Source organism: Tauraco erythrolophus, chromosome 15 (genome assembly GCF_009769465.1).
Source record: "Tauraco erythrolophus isolate bTauEry1 chromosome 15, bTauEry1.pri, whole genome shotgun sequence".
Taxonomy (NCBI): Eukaryota; Metazoa; Chordata; class Aves; order Musophagiformes; family Musophagidae; genus Tauraco; species Tauraco erythrolophus.
In genome coordinates, this window is record NC_141479.1 from 8,514,761 (window position 1) to 8,537,065 (window position 22,305).

General features: G+C 35.3%; 1 protein-coding gene across 6 annotated transcripts in view; it reads right to left on the reverse strand.

Annotated features, from left to right (window-relative positions):
- PHKB (phosphorylase kinase regulatory subunit beta) overlaps positions 1–22,305 on the reverse strand; it is an 82,680-nt gene that overhangs the window by 33,233 nt on the left and 27,142 nt on the right. For all 6 annotated transcript variants that reach the window (XM_086620761.1, XM_086620756.1, XM_086620758.1 and 3 more), the window contains 7 exons: positions 20,403–20,466; positions 15,562–15,657; positions 13,680–13,877; positions 12,910–12,967; positions 9,126–9,203; positions 7,606–7,764; positions 3,405–3,499 (listed from right to left, as the gene is read on the reverse strand). In XM_086620761.1, the coding sequence (XP_086476887.1) occupies positions 3,405–3,499; positions 7,606–7,764; positions 9,126–9,203; positions 12,910–12,967; positions 13,680–13,877; positions 15,562–15,657; positions 20,403–20,466 (748 nt within the window). The remainder of the gene's footprint in view (positions 1–3,404; positions 3,500–7,605; positions 7,765–9,125; positions 9,204–12,909; positions 12,968–13,679; positions 13,878–15,561; positions 15,658–20,402; positions 20,467–22,305) is intronic.

Here is a 22,305-nt window from a genome sequence, read left to right on the forward strand (position 1 = left end):
ATTCGAGAATATTCTTCACTGGTGCTTCAAACCTCTAAGCCTAAGGTTGGAATATTCTAACTACTTTTCATTGCTTGCTTAAATCTATAATAATTATATGGGCATTACACTTATTTTTGTAGTGGCACCCAAGCCACAAAAAAACTAAATTAATCGCACTTTTCAATGGCAAGTGTTTATAGACATTATAGTCAATGCAACCAAAATATGAAAATTGCTTACATGGAAAATGCATTTCTCTAAGAAATATTTTCTTGGCACGAGACTTCAAATAAATATTAAAAAGGCCTTGTTTGTACATCACTTTCCGAAACACTATACCTCAACACAATTTATATACACAGGCACTGAAAGTTTTACATATCCTCATTTATTCCCTACAGGAATGAAATTTAAAAGTGGAAACGCTTTTCTGTTCAATTTAATTGAACAGTTCTTTAGCTATATGGAAAAGAGAAGACATCGTGGAAGAGAAGAAACTGCTTTTGATGTCCAAGGACATAACTAAGATGTTGTGTTCTCATTTTGTATTTTATTTTTAGTCATTTTCCTAGCACTTTAAGGCAAATACTAAATACTGATTTTGCATCAATCAGCTCAATTAGATAAAATGGCACAATCAAATATTCAGAAAAACTGTTTAAGCAAATTTAAAACGTGAATTGAAAAAAAGTCAAGGTCAGGACTCTCAGCTGGAACTTGAAGTTTGCTGCCTTTAACTGCGAGACTTTGCTGATGAGGCCCACTTCACCCTCGTCCATACATCTGTGCACCTGCCTTTCACTTTCTAACCTTCTTGGAACGATGACCAATTCCAACTAACATCTGTATCAAGGAGCCTTTTGCCCTGGTACCAATTTACTTGTATCAACACACAGCACCTGTGTCAGTACAAACAATCCCAATGAAATTCCACAGTCACCTGGTTAGCACTGTGGGGACACTAACCATTCTGGTCACAACTTCTACATCCTCATTGTAGCCTCTGAGCAGCAAAGGCCTGATGCCACAGAGATCCAGAATTGCCACGAATTCCAAAGTGCCTCTCTTTCTTCTAACCCACCTTGAGAAGCACCTGCAGGATCTCGGACAGTTTTATCTTTTACGTATCACAGAAAAGCCTGCAGAGTCATCTATAGCAAAGAAGTGTGATCACTGGGAAGAACAGGAGTATAAGCAGACCTAGGCAATCCCAGAGCTTCTTTCTTTCTTCATTTATTTACCATTCCACCCATTTGCCACTGAACAACAGACAATCCATCTCACCACCTCTTGCATGCTAAAGGATACACACAACTACAGGAATCACTGAACGTATTGATGTAAGACAGATTTCTACGAAGATGTTCAGGTTTAAGAAAAAATAAAAGTAATCTTATTCTCTCTTGGTTTCTAGCTTTCAAATATGACCTCAATCTTGTTCATCAGAATACACTCAAGGATCACTCTGGGAAGGTCTTCTCTTTCTCTTATCCTGACAACAACAAAAACATTGCTGATCCCAAATATGGAAAATTCCTGCCAAAGTTTTAGCAAATTTAAGCAGATAAAGACAGCCTTTAAAGGGAAAGATTAACAAGCATCAGCTGCACCAAGTTGTCCAAGTAAAACAAAATTGTACTTTCAAATAATTCTAGCACAGACAAGTGCTGAGTGCTGAAAGAACATGGGGGCTGTATAAGCACTTGAGAAGGACAAACCATCGAGTCTGATCTCCCTTGAACAGTGACAAAAATTTGAGGTTTTTTTCACTGTTTGCAGATGAAGCAAAATATCAAAATGTAGCTGTTTAAGTTATTTTCAAGTCTTTCAAAACTGTTGATCTTTTAGAGTCCCTATTATAATGCTGAATTTTACCAGATAACTGCATTTTACTAAGTGCTTTATTGATCCACAAAGTGACCACCACGGAGTAAGTTATGGGAAAATAAATTCTTATTGTTTTATTTATTATCTCTTTTGGGAAGGTCCCAGGACAGAGACTACTTCTGTCTGAAGATCTGGAAATTCCCTATCATATCACAGATACCCTCAAAAATAGTAAAAATGTTTTTCTACTAAAACATTTCCTGATGAGTCACACAATGTCTTTAGAAAAAACCATCATGGAGCACTAGAACAGGTTGCCCAGAGAAGTTGTAGATGCTCCATCCCTGGAGGTGTTCCAGGCCAGGTTGGATGAGGCTTTGGGCAGCCTGGTCTAGTGGAGGGTGTCCCTGCCCATGGCAGGGGTCTTGGATCTAGATGATCTTTGAGGTCCCTTCCAACCCAAACCATTCTATGATTCTATCATCATCTTCAAAGTGCTCATCTGCAGCATATTAATAGGTATTGGTTTCAAGAATCAAAGAAAAAAAATTCTATGGGCTGCAGGCAACACTGACTCAATGCAGGCTGCTTCTAATGGCACTCTAAAAGGGCAGCTGGTATCAGCAGCTCACAATTTTCTGCAGCATTCATAATCCTGCGATGTAAGAACAAAGAAACTGGGAACAAATGAAGTCACTGAGCTTTCATTATCTCTTATTAACATGACAGTGAACAATGAGAGTCTCACTATGAATGAGACAACACCCAGGCACTTGGATTACCTTGGTAACAGGAAACAGTAGGAAAGAGAGGTTAAGCAGCATTTGGATAGAACAAGAAAAACATTGTTCACTTCTGATCTTGGAATGAATCTCAAGATAAACGCTTCATATTTTATGACTCAATTACAAATTCACTATGCTGCACAAGGAACTTTTCAAATATATATTGCTTATACCAAGAAATAAAAAGGCTGAAAAACATCTCTTAGCTACACATTTCCATACATACAGTTCTTACTCCTTTAATAAAAGAAGTCCCTACATATAGACTGAGTTTCTGTCTGTTATCCTGTCTACTGGAGATCTGAATTACAATGTTTCAAGCATTCCCCATCCCTGGGCACTCACTCCTGATATGCATCTAAGTCAAGTACAGGAGCACATGTATATACCATGCACATCAAAAAAGAACCTCATCCTCGTAGCTTTTAGGAGCTCTAAATACAAAAAATATTAGGACACTGAAGTGATGATTAATTGAAAGGGGGGGCAAGGGGGGAAGAAGGTTCATTCTTGCCTTCCTGAGATATTTTATAACTCAAAGAAACACACCTATGTACTAGCAGCTATTTAAACTTACATTTTATCTATTATTTTCATTGCATCAGTTAATTGGAAGGCGAACATGCACCGTTTTACCAAAACTGCAGATGTTATAATCTTCCTTTTAAAGCAATCCTCCATCAGCTGAGGAAACGCACATACATTTAATATTTTCCTAGCACTGTAATTGGAGTATTACAAGACCGAACGTAACATGCAGCAAATGACAATTTCTCAGTAAAAACACGTTAATAGTAAGGTTGTGCTTACCTGATTTGAAAATCTCATGCTAACGTTCCGCTGATCTTGTGGAGGTACGTAACGTCCGACAGGGTCGATATCTTTAGGACTTACTAACTTGTCAGCTGAAAGTAAACAATAATAGAAATACAGGATGACTTGTGCACTTTCTGCAGCTTTTGTGAAGGAGGCATGCAAACATTTTATGTAGTCAGTTCTGCTGCTATAATATTTGTTTTAGATCAATGATTTACAAATCAAAAGGAGATCCTGCAAAATTATATTCATTTGAAAACTAATGACTCAAGCCTCATTCTTTCTACAGATAATTGTAATACTGTAGTATATAAAAGCAATACTTTATTTTTTCACAGAGATGTGTTAAAAGAATATATGCAGACAAGAGACTACAACACACAAGTCACATAAAAAGCCCTCAATCCACAACCACTGGATTACTCAGAGCTTTAACTAGAAACTCAGTGGTTATCATAAAAAATTGTTTAGCTTTGAAGAAAAGATGACAGCCTCTATCTCAAGGTAATTGCACGACTATAATCCTGAAAGGGACAAGGGATATCAAAGATATCTCTCAATATGGTATCTCAAGAAGAAATTGTAAAAAAAAACCCCACAAATATATTTGAAACCTAGCAATTTCTATAGGGAGTTTTTTACATGGAAAAAAAACCCACAGACCTAAAATTCCATTATTTTAACCTTCTGAAAAAAAAAATTAAGTACTCAGATAAAAGTATACTATTAAAAAGTTTCAACAAATGCCTTGAATAAAGATTCACAATCTACTGTGAGCTATTACGCCCTTCAAATAAGCATTCTGCCATCAAAATCTCATTTTGACATGAAACTGCCCAATCTTTATTTAATTCCTGCTACAGAGGAGGTCACAGAGCATTTCCATTTCTCCTGTAGGTAAGTTAATTTGCACACTCTACACTAGGAAATCTGCTGTTATTCTAGAAGAGAAATAACTCACGACTCTATTAGCTTAATTCAGTCACAACAGAAAACCAACGCTGTCTTGAGAAGAAAAGTATTTCTGAATTCTACGCGGTGCAGTAAGTTACGACAGCAGGTTATCGACTCCAAACGTGTCCTGGCTCAAGCTGAACAGTGTTAGGGAAGAACAGAAAGCGGAATAGATGGGGCAACGAAAAGAAACCGCACGGGCAGACAAGGAAGGGCACTGCTGGGGCAGTTCCCCGCCCCGAGCCGGGCTGCTGCCAGCGCCTGTGCCAGCGACCGTCAGCCACCAGACAACTGTGACAATCCCCGGTCCTCAGCCTTCTGTGGAGGGAACGCAGCGTGACTCCTGCCAGGAAAAGGACCCTGTTACTCTGCCCTGCGCTACTCCTGCGGAGTCACAATCCATGCAGACGTGATTATGGTAAACAAACAACAAAAAAAGGCAAAGCTAGATTATGAAAAATTAACACGGACAATTTATTAATATACTGACACATGAGTTACCAAAACTCATTTTAAGGAAAACAGTCATCTAAGCTCCTGTCCACACAGTCAGACTTCCTGCGCTGGCCAAAAGCATGAAAGTTACTTAAATTATCTGTAGTACTGCTGATGCTATAAAATTCAGTCACCAAATGATCAACGGACTCTGCCTCATAGTTCTTAAAAGCAAGAGTGGTTTCCAGAATAGGCCTTCTATTTCCATGGTTTTTTACGTTGATTTACACTGCTCAGTAACTAAAATACGTAGTCAAAATAATTTCGTATTTAAAACCATTATACCAAGAGACTAATACAAAATTTAAGCCAACTTTCAATACTTAAAATTTTATTTAAAAGAAGAATCTCAGTGAATATTCATCACTATTATCACAAATACAAGTCTATCAGAATTCAAGTGCAGAGTTTTCTTTGTTAGCTGATTATTTACAACAGCAACAGCTGACAACATTTAACCCATTTGGTCTGTACTCTAAAAAATATTGCTAAAAACTTTTAACTTCCTTCTAGGCAGCACTGCATCCAGAGAATAAGATTTAAAAATTATAAGGAAAAGTACAGGAAGGATAAGAGAGCTACTAAATGAAAGACTAAACTGAGTGAATTTTCAGTTGCATAAAACAGCTGAATACCTGGCATCCATTTCCCTTGCTCTGTGACAGGGACCCTACCAGAAGGGCTTTACAAACTTCCTCAACCAAAAGCAAGAAAGAAATTCTACAAAAAATTGTATCACCACCTGCAAAATGCATGCTTTTATTCATAAACAATTTTCTAAGTTGCATAAGCATGTAGTGACTTCCAACAGCGGTAGGCAGACGCTTTCATCGCCTCTGTTATTCAGAGCCTTTATAAGCAGGACCAAAATTTTGACTTCACTACTTCAGTTTGCCCCTCTGTGGGAAGCAGCGAGATGTAAAAGAATTGACTCAGTTTCATGTTGCTGCATTTAGAAGAATTTGGACGGCAACAGGCAGACACCAGGCCCACAGACAGAAGAGTCTAAAAAGGTTCTATTGCGCGTCGCCTACATAACAGAAGCAAGGAGGCTGAGCAAATACAAATTAATTGCTACCCTCGAGGCAACACAACAGTTTCTGGAATGGATGATGAAATGGGAAACCAGTACCTTCCCAGAAAGCGAAGTGTTTGGAGTCAGGCTTCCACTTAATTAGCACCACCAACAAGCCAAGTAACACACACAAAGGCTTTCACCAAGGACAAAATTGTTATTCATGTAGGTTTTCACCCAGAAAGGAGCAAAATTAAATGCACCAATTATAAATTAGTATTGATAAATTGAGTTCCTGATATAACAATAACAGGTGAATAGAGTTAGCTTTGCAATGAAATTTCCAAAGCTATTTGCAGAGACTATGAGAGAAAAGGGAAAAAAAAAATTGAAAAAAGGGAGTAATGAAAAGTAGTGAATACAGCGGAGAATAAGTTTTAAAACAATAGAGGAAACAGTTACTATTAACAACAATTCAGAAAGAGATTTAGCACAATTTTTAAAGAAAAGCGTAAGAACATTCAGCAAAAGAAAGAATGGAAACAAAAGCTACGTTACTCAAACGGCATTTAGCAAAGAGAAAAACGCAATTATTGAGGCAGGATTCCGCAGGCATAGAAGTACACAAATATCAGCACAAGATGAATACTCGCAGAATTACGACAGCATTCCTGCACACACATTTGAGGCTTACTTGGGTAATACCAAGAGGTTAAATTAAAATTTTTTTCTTTAAAAGGTGAGATTGCCTGCAGTTGCTTTACAGTGTTGGCTGAAAAAGGAATTATGTAAGGAATGCAGTGAAGCCAAACAGGTGGAGCACCAGACGGGCTCTGTTCTTCCATACCTAAAGATGCAACCACTGTTCTTGCCAAGTCTTACATTTTTAAAGCCCCCTTCAATCTTTCTCATTTTCACTGCCGACAGCCTGTTTCCCTTTACAGTGTTCACTGAAAAAGTTTTTAGAACTCAATCTACCAATTACCAGGTAAATGCTGAGCATGTTAAAATAAAGTAATGTATCTTTTTCCTGAAAGAAATATTAAGGAAAAAAATCTTAACCGTGAAGACTTTCCTGGCTTAACTGTTTTTGCATTAGCCTTTGATTCCTTGTCAGTAAGACCAAGAGCCCATTTGTGACTGAAATTCACCGTAACGACCTTCATTGGCCAAACCTTGAAATGCACTTTCAAATGCTCATCTAGTCTCTTCTATTTTAAAGGGTAAATATAACATAGACTGAAGAAAACACTACCTTTATCTGAGACTGCAACAATTCAACATTTAAGCTTGTCATGCTTAAAGCAGTAAATAATTGCAATCAAATGCTATAGATCACTTACAAACACCACTGTACAGGTGCAGCTGATATAATTAATCCGGAAAGTGTCACATTAATAGATTTTGTCATGAAGAAGAAATAAGTGGGAAAGTCAGGAAAAGAAACAGAAAAAAAAGAAACCCGTCATGTTTAGAAGATTTTCAATATTCTGTGAAATATTCCAGTAAGCTTCATAGTATGCTACATGCAGCATGAATTTTCAACATAAAGAATAAAAAGTCATTTTTGCCTATCACGTATGTACCAAACCAGAGGACACACATGCCACCCACAGTCCATTCAAAACTCAAGCCAATTTGTTTTTTTCAGATTCATGGAAAACACTACCAAGATAAACATCCTTCACTGCTGACGAGTCAAAACCTGAGAGAATTTCCTCAGCCTCTTACCCAGGAGCTTTGCAATGATGTAAACTGCCTGTCCCCACAAGAAAAGCTTTCCATCGCGTCCATTGTTACTAGGAAACCGTTTCTGACTGCCAGGGTTCTTCTTTTCCAGTTCAACAAAATCAGCTGGCACATAGTAATACTTGGGTACAACAGGACAGCCTATGGAGTTTTAAAATAAGCACAGTAAGTAAATAAGTTCCACTTCCCTTATTATTTGATTGTAGTCCCCTAATAAAACAGAAGTGGATTCAAAAGAGGAAAAATTATACCCTAGCAAGAATTTGCTTGAACAGAAAGGCTGTTCTCATTCATTGTTCTCTCTCAAAACCACAATCAGTGTAGGAAACCCACGGCATTATTAAACTACTTTATTTTTCACCAAACATTTCCACAGAATTTCTTCTCAGAACACATACGTTCTCTGTTTAGCAAAAGAAAAAAGAAAGAAAAACTGTGCAAAAAGGAAAAAAAAAATATTTCTCACTAAAAGCAAAATGCAGTACAGGTAACAAACCATAACCAAAACAAATGAAAGCTGCATTAGAGTGAAACACTTGTGCTTTTTTCCCCCCTACATTTAACACCAGGTCATTATTATCAAACAACTTTTAAAAACTAAAATCTTGGCCAAAAGTAGTCAAACATTTAATTAAATCAAAACTATAATTTTTTGCAAGTATGCAAAAACAAGTTTAAACCAGCATTTTAATGCTGAAACATCATGAAACAAGATGCCATAACTTCTTCAAGTTTAAGGAATAAATAGGACTAAAATATTCTGCATCTACTTGTGTAACTGTACCACACATGCCAAGCACAGGTGACTACAGATGCTGAGTTTTAAAACTGGATTGTCAGTATATGGAAGCTTGTTCTGTTCTCAGGCCATTTCTTTTACCTCCCACTCAAACTTATGGTCTTTTTTTTCTTTACCTGAATTTTGGATGGATGTGCCTACAGGCCCTCAATAGCCTCATCTGCAGTTCCACCAAAATTCCGGCGTGCACAATTCAAGTAGAGAACATTTTTATTAAAATTAGCATGTTGCACTTTTACTGCTCTAAGCTAGAAACAATTTCATATGCATACGCCAAATTATTTTTTACATCTTGTGGAGTTAAGTCAGAATGAACGATGCAAGTAATTCTCAGCTGTACCCAGGTGGAACACTGAGACGATCTGGCCGTTGGTAGTTAATGTTTTCCTGCAGAGTCAAATCGAACATTGCAAATAACGAAGCACAGGCAAACGAGGGGAGGAATGACTGGGTACAGTGCAGGTCCTACATTTATATCAGTAGCACTCTTCCAGACAACATTACTTTTATTATCACACTGTAAGTTGCAATCTACATGAAAGAGATTATTTACTATAAGTATTTTGCTATGAGGAAACGTAGTGATGTTATTACTTCTCCTTTGCTCTGACTGCAATATCCATTAATAGGAATGTCAGTGTTTCAATCATTTCAGATCAATAAAAAGCTACAGTGATTTAGAAGAACGATTATCAGATAATACCTTCAGATGTATGCTGAAGCAAAGGATCCAGAAGATCCTGATATTCCTTTACTTGTGCAGGATTTCCTCTAAAAACTCCTAAAAACAACCAAACAATAATTGATTTAATGGAAGAAATAACTTTTCTGTCAGCTTAATGTTCATAAAAGAAGAAAAAAAATCTAGTGTTTATTTTTCAGTGGGGTAGTGCCTACACACTAAATAGTTCATGAAAAGTAAAACACTGAACTGTAGATCCTCACTCACTGCTGCGGCTGAATCTCACAGGGATCACGAATCAGCCACTCTCTTGTGAGCTTCAACTGGAATTGATGGTGGGTTACATGGGATAGTAAAGCTGTGAACTTGCAGAGGCTCAGGAACTGGACAAAGACAACCAGCCTAGCTACCTGTAAACCACTTCCTTAATCATAGCAGAATGAAGAAGCAGAGCCTGTGTCCAGCGGGGAGGTAGAGGCTGGTTCTAAATCTTTAGGACAGAGTTTCAAACTAATTTAGAAGTGAGTTGCCCAGAAAAATACAAAAGGAGTTTGAAGTAGTAAATTGAAAAATTCCCCTCCAAAGATGAGATGGAATGTTTACATTGATAAGTTACATAGGTGTTATATGTTCATATTCTAGAGGTTCAGAACTGCTAGCACACCTTGAGATATTAAACAGAACAGTCAACTCTTTATGATGCTGCTTTTGGGGAGATATTGCTAAGTTTGGGAGTACCAGTACCTTAACTGTTTTTCTAGCAGAACTCAGTCCTCCCAAAATGAATCTGGTGAATATTAACATGACCAGTGTTCAGTTCATCAAAAGTTCTGACATGAAAAGATATACCAAAAATACCAAAAGCATTTCTTTTCATCAAGGAAAATGTGGATGAATTTGACAAGTCACACTGATGTTTTAAAACAGAACATTTTTTAACATTTAAAGGGGAACAAGTTAGATGAAAACATTTCATTGTATATTTTTCACGCATTTTCACCCATTTCTTTCCATAGTTTTCCTTTTCAATTACCATATTCTTCCATATCATTAAAAACAGCTGTAATGTTTCTCTCCTTAACTTATCCTAGAAAATAACCGTAATCCTCCACATTCAACCAGAAATGTAAAAAAGTTTTAAAAAAAACTATCCAAATGTGTCTAATCCAGAAAACAGTCATACTGATTTATTTAGTTCAATCCTTTCCCACAGCTACCAATGCATATCTACTACCCAGAGAGTCCTAAACAATTTCATTTTGAGAAAAATCCCAAGAGAAAATTAGTACTAAAGCAGTCTTTTTGTATTCTTAAGAAGGGTGAATTCCGAAATGCAAAAAAAAGACAAAGGAAAACCAGAAGCTCATCCACTGAGAACAAATACACCAGAACATCTTTACTAGGAAAAGTTTAGCTATGTTTTTTGTTAGATATGTTTATGTGGGTATGACACGTGTTTATGTATAGGTACAGATGCATTTATGTGCATAATATGTTTAGATATGGTTTTTCTTGGGTTTTAGGTTTAAGTTTAGAAATGTTTTTGTTAATCTTTGTGACTTTTATGGATGTATGAAAAGTCACAAAAATGTATCATTTACGTTATTTTAAGAATATCCAACCAACTACCCTACTGAAAAGCCAGAGTGCAGTAGAAAGCTGGAGTCTGACTACTGCACTGAGATTCCTTCCTTTCCATGGCTCTTCAATGCTCTATCCAAAACCAAAGCTTGACAAGCATTCATTACATTTTCAAATATTCCCAAGTACACGTACAGGAAATGAAATCGCTTGCCAAGAGAAACAAATGCAATGAAAGTTTGCATACAAAAAAGGCTGTGTTTAAGTGACACACTAAACAATTTCAAATCACTTGAGCACGCTCATAATAACAATATGATATTCTGACTATTTGTAATTTAGTCTTATTGGCAGATGCTGTAGAGGATTAAAAGATGCATTTATGTGATAATACAATTGCTTTTATGTTAAGAATCATCTAGTGCAGGTAAATCTATTGGGTAATAATGATCATCATCCATAAGGACTAAAACACTGTTCTTAATACCACCAGAAAACACATAACTAATTCAGTAGTATCTACTTGCCAGAAGTGTTTTAACCCTCCATATCTTAAAAATCCTAAAAAACTGTCATTGACAAAACAGAAAAGTTGATGAGCTAATTAATTTGTATTATAAAAGAAAATATAGATAAAGGTATAGTAAATATATAGTTACTTAAATATGTTCTGCTGATCTTTCAAAAAGGAAGTGCTGAAAGAAAATTTGCTGATGTAAACAAAATCAGGAGATTGTGGACTATGATTTACAGGACTCCCTCCTTCCTTATTTAATGGAGCACTGTCCCACTGCTACACAGGTAACAAAATCCAGCTATCAGGAGTTACCTAGATATTCAGAAGCTTAATACACTTTGCTCAAAAGGCTTCCCTTGGTACTGTACACGTATACTGGATGGGCAGATAGGCTTTCAGATGAACCAGTATTCACAATGTAGCACCGTGAGTTTTTCTCAACATTTTCATTATAAAGACATTCAACTGTAATCTGCTCCTCCTATTTCACTGTCTTTTGCAGTTTAAGCCACCATATACACTTCAAATTTTGCATTAAGGATTTGGAGAGACATGCACAAAATCTACCAACAGAATTGTTCTATTTGATAAATTTGTGGTACAGGAGAAAAGACAAGGACAGTATGTGCAAAATACGTACTACTCGTACAAGAAGAATAAAATGCTTTCTTTATTATTCTGCTAACTTCGGTTAGATGATTATTGTTCTTGTTCTTCCCAAAACTGTAAGTGGGCAGCATTATATGTCACTGCCTTTCAACTCAGTTTTGGGCATCGCTCTTTGAAAAATGTCGAGTGTTCATTTAGGAGAAAAAAAAAAAAAATCAATTGTGAAACCTTATTCTATCTTCAAACAAAATGATTTAATCTGTGGGTGGCTGCAGAGCAGTCTAGGTAGATAGCAGATTTCTATGCCCCTCACCGTCTTTATCTGAAAACTATTCCTCACACTACAGGGAAAAAAACCGGATGGCCAGATTTCCATCCATTTAAAAACCTTTTTGATGCCTGTAGCCCTTACTCATTTTCTTATTCAGACCTATTGTTCTAGTTTCCATGCTGAAATCATCCTGTGAACTTTTTTGGTATGTCTCCTATCCTTAAGATAAGGTCTAGGTAATGGTAATTTTTTTGTTGTTGAGGGTTTTTTCTTGGTTTTGGTTGTTTGGTGTTTTGTGGGGTTTTTTTTCTTTTTAATCAGACTAACTGGCTACGTGGAAAAACGTGGCCAGGAAGCACAGGCATTTCAAAGAGAAACTAGGCCTTTTCTGGTTCACTTTCTTTTCTTCTGAATTCTGTTTCAATTACCACAGAATATCCAACTTGAAAAGACCTGCTGCAACATTCGGTTTGTCAATGTGTTCTCTCTTCCATTTCCTTTTCTCTCATGTGCTGCTGTGAAGCTCTGATACACTGTGAAAGGTTGTAAGGCTTAAAAGGCGATGCAGGACTGAATGTCACAGATCTAAGCTTTTAAAAAACCCATATTGAGGTATATTCTAAAAAAAGTTCACATTAAAAATGCTGAAATACAGGGGGTTGGGTGCTTGGGGTTTTTTAACCCATGAGGTATAACTCTCAGTGAGATGTTTAGTATCACTGCATTATGGTTTATTTTGGCAGGACAGCAGAATCATTTTGTATCTTTCCTCTAAAGGCTCACCTCTCTAATGCCTTTAAAGAACAGGAATGTAAAGCTGTACTTACCATCAATTATCATGAAAATGAAAAACAGAGGGAATTCACACTCAATGCCATCAAAAAGCTGAAAAGAATAAAAATTAATCAGACATTTCATCATTTTGGTTTAAGGAAAATTATTTGAATATCCTATTGAATAATATCAAAGCAACAAAAGACAAATAAGAATGCAAAAACATTTTAGTACATCAGCTTTCATTTAGATTACAGCTTCTTATTTAACCCTTAACTGTGCTTTTACATATGCTGTGGCTCATTCTCAAGCAAAATATTTATACAATTTATGTTTTATTTTCCACAGAGAAACTAGCGGGGAAAATAAAAAAGTAAATTTTCATTCAGATAACTTCTACTGATAAATATTGTGGTCAAAAGCAAAATTGTTTTCTATACACTCAGACTGTAGTCAGCTGTGAAATTAAATAAAATGATAAATAACTTCCTTATTTGTTATGTGAAATCAACTGTACCCTAAATTTAAACGGAAGCACATTCATTACAAAACAAATTAACAACTAACTTGCTGACTTAGCGATCTCTCAAAACTGCACATGCCAAATTACAAAATGCATCTCCATCACTTGAGGCAATTAGGAATCACTGTGCAATTGAAACTGCAAATACTAGGGGATACCGTTATTGTTTTCTTTTGGATTTTTTTTTATTTTGTTTTGGCTTGGGTTTGTTTTTCTGGGTTTTTTTCTTGTTGTTTAAGTATTGCCGAAACATTCTAGAAAACCAAAATTTGTCCTTGTATAGGCCACGTATTCCTTTACCTTAATTTCTGCTGGTTTATAATAACGTCGTGTTCTGTCCTCCAGCGCTGTTCTGTACCCGTCTCTCAGAAATCTTTTAAATCCATATTTTCCTTTCAATTTTCTAGTAATTTTATCTAGTGTTTGACTGAATAAAACCTCATCATCCAAAGCAAATGCAGGATAACTAAGACAGGGCAGAAGAGCTGCATCAGTATTCTGTGGAAAGAGAGGGAGAAATAGCACATTACAAATTTAATTAGATCTCTGACAATTATTTGATTCAGAGACTGTCTAACTTACTAAGTGAAATACACATTTGGAACATTATCTTATCTTTACCAAAATCATAGTACTCCAATATTAAAACAGTGTGCAAAATAAGACTTCCAAAGATGTACAAGGATAAACTACAAACCCAATATTCAGATATATGATTTAAAAGAGAACACATTTGACTCAGAATCTGACCTACTTTACAGTGATAATCTGCAGGGATAAGTGAATATATTCTAGAACTTTGTGGGTTTAGAAACCAAAAACATCCTCCAGGTTATTCCTGGAGGAAACACAAACATTTAGGCATCCTACAATCAAAAAGAATCACATACATTTTATAAAGGTGCAATGCTGAGAAGTAACTATGATTACATCATAATTTGTGAAAAGCTTTTTCAGGAATATTCTTCAGGTGCTGTAACAAACAAGCCTATCTGATTTACGATTAAGGTGATACGGGAATAATTTCAGAAAAAATTATAAGTAGCATTTCTCAAGAATCACGTCATGTGCAACTATCATGAATTTAAAAAAAAAACACCAGAAAAATTACTAGCTAGTGCATCAGCACTGCAGGTAAGCTTACAGAAACACAAAAAAGTACTTTTAAGTTATAATTCTTATGTCATGCGCTGTTTTGTTATTCCTTTCTGCTGATACATCTAGGATATTCAATCACTTCAAATACCATATTTTTGCAGATATCATTGATGTGAACCCATAAAAGGAAAAAAGGGACAGAAAGATTGCTTCTGTAGCATAAGTAACTTATGAAACCAGCTTCTTTTGGAATATTTCAAGTCTCCGGCAAGTAATAAACAGCAAAAGAGTTCTAAAAGACCATTGGACTATAAAAAAGTAGCTGACAGTGCCTTTTATTTTAATTATCCAGTATTACAACTCTGCTATAATTCTTCTACACGAGTAAACTATTAATGTTGAAGATTAATAGTCTGTTTCATGAACAAAAATGCTATTATATCCCAGAATGAACAAAAAAGCAGAACTCTATTATCACTCATTTTAAATTACTGATTTTCAAAAACCAAATTTACTTTTGATGTTAGTACTGAAATAGATTATTTTTTAATTAATCTATATTTATGTCACTTAGATTTATCACTAAGGAAATACTTATTTGTAACAGTAGCTAATAATAACAAGAAATCCTCCATATTCAGCCATTTATGATAAGCCAACCTTAAAGGCTTCTTTTCTAGACAAAAGAATTAATTAAAGCTAAAATAAAGTGTTTCAAAAATGCAGGCACTGACTGTGTAGTGGAAATGAGGCCAAAAGAAAAACAATCATCAAGCCTGCAAACCCTACTTAAGTTACTGCAAATGATTATTATTTAACATTTCATTTTAAAATTGTTTAGAAAGCTACCAACGGGCTACCATTTTAACCTAAATATTCATAAAATAAAGAATGTCATCATAATTCCACTCCAGAGAAACAACTATATGACAGTGACACTTAAGAAGCAAAAATTTAACATCTTCCCAGCAAATTACTGTCTTTATTAAGCAGAACGTAATGGTCATCGTAGAACTAAGAATTATGTTCATATCCATTTATTTCCTCCACACTCTGTTGAGGTGAATTTCATCAAATTACTTACATGAGATCTTGACTCTCGGGGTAGCAATGAACAGAGAGTCTGTCTGTTGCGGTTATGGGCATCAAAATCCACAAATATAACAGACCAAGAGCAGCCCTGTAAACAGAACATTAAATTTATTTAAGGGGAAAGGAAAAAAAGTTAGCATATCCTGGTGAAACTCACTGGTGCTTTGTTTTATTTAGGTTACATTGTCATAGCCTGGTAGCTGGTAATTTTAATCAGAAAATGTACCACAACATCAAATTGAAAACAATTTCAATCATATTTAAATACAGCCAAAATCAGACGGTTTTATCGACTAGTGATTATGAGTTACATGATTCATTCAAGCTATGAACTCTTCAAATAATTCTTGAAAAACTTGTCTTGTATTAAGGATAAACAAAAAGTAGCTGTTTCTCTCTGTGACTGCAGAAAATGTTCCGAATAGTGATGCTGAATATTTCATTACAAGTCAGTTAGAACACACATAACTGGATATTTACCTGAGGTAGTGCTTTCGAAAAGGACTTCCATAGCAAATAAAAACGACTTGCTTTTCAGCTATTGTAAGGTCTATGTTATCAACACCTACTCCTTACCAAAACCCATTTCCTAGTAAAATTCTGTAATTTTAAACGATATCTCTGACAGCTTTTTGATACTTCCTGAAACACTAAGAAAAATTCCTGTAGCTGAGATACTGTTTAAACAGAATCAGCAGTATTTAAATGTATTTTCAGTAGCCAATTCTTGGAAACTCAATGCAGTTTATTAATGAGTGGATATCTTCATATATATTTTAATTCATAACGAACTTCAACATTACTATCCCATTGGAAGACACATAGCACACTGAACTCATTCCACTAATGTCATAAATACCATACCATAAATTTCCATAAATTCACCAAATTTCTCCTAAAAAGCACTCAGTTTCTTTGGTATACTATTCTCTCAGGAAGACTGTTCAAGAACTCACCCTCCTTAATTATTAAAAATTTTAATTTCCAGCTAAGTTTGTACATAACTAACTAACCACCCCTCTTTTAGTGCCAGTACTAGCATCCATTCATTTGGCCTTCCAAACAACAGAGGTTTTTTCTTACTTACTCGTTACCCATACTCTAATTATACATAGCAACGATAGAAATACTCAGCTTTTGCTTTGCTAGGCTAAACAAAACATGTTTTTCCACTGTGCTCACGTAAAAGGATCTCTCTGTTCTCTTAATCATTCTAGCAAGATACGCTGAATAGTGCTGAGATAAAAGTGTACATAAATAATCACATTTGCCTTGATGATTCGTTATTCCTCTACTTTGTTCTTAATCCAGCTTCTGATTATCCACAAATCTCTAAATTCATCTACAAACTCTGAAAACTGTCTACATGTGTGAACATGCAGTTTCAAAATCTGTGCTTCAGTAAAGGATTCTTTGGGGATTCAAAAGCAGACTAATTTGCATTTCATAAAACCACAAGCATCTTGTTTTACAAATGAACTATTTCTCACTTTTCTAAATTAGATTGTAAAGTACTGCAATAAGGACAGCTTACAAAGGTTTGATTTTTTTATAATATATAATTTTTTTCCACAAACTAATATAGGACATGTAGCTCCTGTACAAACAATTGATTATACTATGACTAGGTCAAACCTGAAACGGTGATCACCTTGTCACTAGCAGTCCCATTTTAGTGCGTACCTGCAGGCACCATGCACGTAATTCATTAGTTCATTAACTCACATTGTCAGTAAACACACATCCTCTTCTGTAATTTTTTTGCAGACGTAACTTTTTCTAAAAGGTATTGTAGCTAAAAATGCAATTCTTACATTAATGATACAAATTTTAAGTTATTTAGACTCTGTGATACTCTGAAACCAGAGGTTTGGGTTAACCATATCAACCCCACAAAAAGAGAAAATAAATTACAGTACTTGTAGTAGTGATGATTCTAAAATGATTAAGTAAAACCAAACTGAAGCACAATCAGTTCACACTGCACCCTGAATGTAAATAAAAAATAAAATAAATCAGGCCCACTTTTACAGTTCTTCCACACAAACTTCAGCAGAACTTAGAACAGTACAATTATTTCAGGACCTGGCTACGATCAATGCACAGTTAAGGATTTTAACAGCATTCTTATCCAATGTCACACATATAAACTACATCATGTAGATTTACAACTGTTGTTTCAGAGATATACAATACATTGGGAATAAATTTAAGAAATTTAGCATAGGATATAAAGTAAAATAACGAGAAACTACACAGCTTATTTATCTGTTATAGTAAAAATTCTCAATCTATACATAAATCTTTTACTGAGGGAACGTTAGGATTACAGCTTGATTGTATTTTTATGCTTATAACTCCCACTTTTTATGAAATACTTCTAGTATGATGGAGATGAAAATTAACAGCATTTAAAAACCATGAATGAAATCCTTTTTACATTAAAACATGTAAAACTCACATTAAACAAAAAGCCAATCATTTTTTAATTCATAATTGTTCTTTAGTGTATCTGGCACCTAGGAAGCATAGCAAAAGATGCATTAAAATTATCTGAGCATCAGTTAAGCAGTATGATTTCTTACAAAAACATATTTTTTTAAATGTTTTTTGGAATTCGTGGAGGGAGGGAGGGAAGGAACAGTTTAATGTGAGTATCAATAATAAGTGACCTTTATTTTGTCTTCTCTGGGTGCATCCATGAACGCACAGGGGAACTGCCCTCAAAGATATGTATCACACATGCACGTGTCAGAGCACAGCTACAATACTACATATTTGTATTTATTAGTCTCTTCCAGCATCCACAGTTTGAGTGGAAAAATCTGCATAGAAAGGCTGAGCAGTCTGTCGTCCCCAGCAATGATTTATGCAGGTTGCACTGGTGTAGTTCCAGGTGCAAACAAGTTCCTCTTGAGGGGCTCAGCAGGATTTCTCAAAGCTATTGGAACACAGCTGGAGCTAAACACAAAGGCAAACTCTGCTGCAGACTGAAGGTCAAAATGGTTTCTGTTTATGCTAAGTATCTTGGAAATAAAATCTCAAAAAGCATTGAAACTGGTTTTGCTTCAGCAATTTATTCATGCATTTCAGAATTTAGTAAAAAAATCATTTGAAAAAAAAAACAGCAGACACATTTACTGGTGCTTGAGACGGCTGGGAAGGTAAAGATTGCAGATGAATGTTTTTTTTCTGAAACACTGACAATGTGTATATAATGTCTGATCATTATTTAAGATCCCTACCAGCTCCTGGTTCTTAACGCATAATGTCAGGTTTTAAAATGTACATAAAGTAAACCAGAACTAGACCAAACGGCCAAGTCTTTTTGAAACTGTATTTGTGTATGCAAAAAGAGCACTCTCATACTTCTCCACTCAGCAAACAGTCACCAATATTTCATGAGGAACAAGTCTATTGTACTACAGTCCTAGTACAAATATATAGATGCAAAAAACCCCAAATAACCACAAAAAAAAAACCCCAAAACACAAAAGAACTCACCATGAAGCGATATCCACAAAAATTGTAATGGATGCCTAAGTCTATGGAGGCAGAAACCCTTGTTTAAAAGGATCGCCTGTTTTATGCCACAAGACAAAGAAGGGTCTAACAACGGTAAGTGGTAGAGCTTTTAATCAATAGGTAAGATTGTTTAACAGATCATACTTCTGTGTCAGTTTCTCACTATTTAAAGCAAATTGTAACTTATATTTTTAATCCCAGCCAGCAAGACTTCAAGTTAAGGTCACAATATAAAATTATTAAAACTCAAAGGGATCATACACTAACTGCAGAAAAAAATAAATATGAAAATAAGCTACTCAGGTAAACATGTCATTTTTATAAACTAAGTTTCGAATGCTATTCAACCCTAAGAAGGGATAAAGCCTGTTTCATCAATTAGTGTTTACTTTGTATGAAATACAGACATTTTGGGCATGTGAGCAAGGTCCATCACTTACAAGTCAAAAAGGAGGAAAGATTCCCAGAAAACAGTCCAATATGGAAGGCTTTACTTCACATACGGAGCTCACCACTTTGTGACCAACCCATCCTCCCTTCCACACAGTTTTCAGACAAAACACATCAGCAAGAATTATAACAATTTCCATGCACACCTGATGCTATCCAACTTTTTTTAGCGGCACTCCTACCCTTCATTTCCATTCATTAATAACACTGATATCTTCCATTTGTAAATTTTCTAGGCTTTTAATTTAGAAGAGTGTTGTTTTATTTAGCTATACACTATTGTAGGTATAACAGCTAAAAAAAAGTGCAGCTAGAAGGGGAATACAAGTCACAGATAAAAATCTAAGAAAAGGCTTGCTTTCTTAATTGATCCAAGTCATGTGAAAGGATGGAAAAATCTAAGGTTTTGCCACTATGCAAAATATTGAAATTAAAACCCAATAAAACAGTGGAATTATGTAAAAGTAACTTGTTTAAAACCTTGATCAAAAGGCACAGGAAGGAAGCAGACACAAGTAAGGTAATGCTTGTAGGCAGAGCTATACTGTGTTTTGATCAACAGATACAATTCTGAAGGAAAAACCTTTTTGGCAACCAAGTCCTTGTTCAGAATAAGCTGCAATCATTTCAGATTACTGGTTTGTTTGTTTTTTTTTCAGAAAAAGACTAATTCTTGATAGTACGGGCACTAATGATTTTATCAAGATGAATTCTGTACCTGAAACAGGAGCAATCATTCTGCAAACTGACTTTTTTAAAAGCTGGAATCTAACAAGCTGTGCTAGATATTTCTAAATATCCTCTGATCCACAATGTAAATCATTACTGCTAAAAAAAGAGAGAAAACATCTTTATTACCTGATTTCCAAACAGATTGAAACCATTAATTGCTTCTAAAGCTGCTTTTGCCATTCCAACAGAGCTGAGGAGAAAACAAAACAACAACAAAAAACCAGAGGTATCATAATTCAGGTCCAGACTAAAATTTAACATGTTTGACAGATTCCAGAGCTATGATCTTTTCTTGATTTGAATTTTGTGCTTGATCTTCATGTTAATAAAATGATGACACAGCAAATTTGGGGGCATTTGGTGGTGGGTTGTTTTGAGTTGGGTTTTTTTAAAAAATACTTTTCAGCACTTTTATTAGTCTTCAAATGTCAGAGACCATCTGGAAAAAGCACTTCTGCTCTCACCTTGCTACTAGACATCTGGCATTATGTATTTCAAAGTCTTGCTAGTGGTGTATTAACAGAGGATTTACTTCAGCACAATTTTTCAAGCCAGCTCTCAAGCATTAAACTTTAAAAGATTGATTTCTGACTAGCTTTCAATATAATAAAAGAATTCATCAATCTGGACTCAGAAAAGGAGGATTATCTGATGCCAACCATACAGTAAAATGTCTTATTTCACTTACTCCATGACTAGTATCCATCTTGAAGAAAACAATACCCAGAAATACTACCAACAAGCTTTCCAGTTAGCAAGTTCATCTTTAAAGACATTAAGCATGACTTGTATCTACTAAAATGACTAATCATTATATAATTTTTAAATCAAATTATATACTAAAATATAATTTATTACTGATTATGATAATTATACCATACAAATAAAAACGTACACAAGAAGACAATTAGAAGGCCATCCACTAAAAAAGGCAGTCTTAGACTTTCCTTTCGAGTATTTAAAAAAAAACCAACACAAAACACTCCAAACATTCTCTCTCAATGCACATACACATTTTTAATGGTTTGTTGGTGTTTTATTAAAAAAACAAAAGCTCAAGATAAGTTAACAGAACTCTACACACATTTGACAGGTTTATATGAAATACGAAGTATGACGGGGGGTGGAATTCTGAAATACTGTGTTAAAGAATACATAACTGTAGATGGGCCAACTTCACGAGTGTCCATTCAACAGCAATAAGGAGCTAAAGCATTAACATACACATAAAATGCTAAATTTTCACACACTGATTTCAAAACTCCAGATGTTACGGCCCCAGGGCATCAAAACCTAAAATACTGAATGAGCTAGGACCCGACAGTGTTAGAGTTCAAAAATGTAATGTGTAACACTACCAGATTTCTGACACTTCTACTATCAAACACAAGCATTCCAAGTACGGAAAGGGCTTTGGACTGCTTACTAAGTGGTGACATAAAAGTACAGGAGCTAGAAACACTACAGAACAGCTAATAAAACAAACACCTTTTACGTTCTCTTAGGTCATCTTGTAAAATAGATTCGGAGCATCCAGCAAGGCAAAGCCTGGTGTAATTCTTCCAACTGTAGTCATAAAACTGAAACCTTAAATGATGCATTTTTCTCCATTTGACTACAGTGCCTCTGACCAATGCGTCTGTATCTGTCTCGGCTTCATTTCTATATAAGCTACAGCAGCAATTCATTGACTTTGTTGACACCCCCTGTGCTATCCCTAAATGTCTGTCCCAGTTTTGAAGTTCCTCCTTCAGAATCAATTTTCACCCTTCTCCCTACCTGCCCATTCCTTTAGATAAGAGCTCTGCTTTCCAAGTAGCTTACATTAATTTGAAATATTTTTAGTCAAAACCCGACAATCAATGAGACAATAGAGAAGGAAGACAGCAGAACAAAAGGAGAGTATAGATGTCTACCTTGTTATCTTTAAAAGTTAACAAATCTGAAGACACATAGCAAAAGATTGAAAACTAAAAAAGCAGAATGAATCAGGCTGACATGACAAAAGATTCAGAGTTTAAAAAAGACT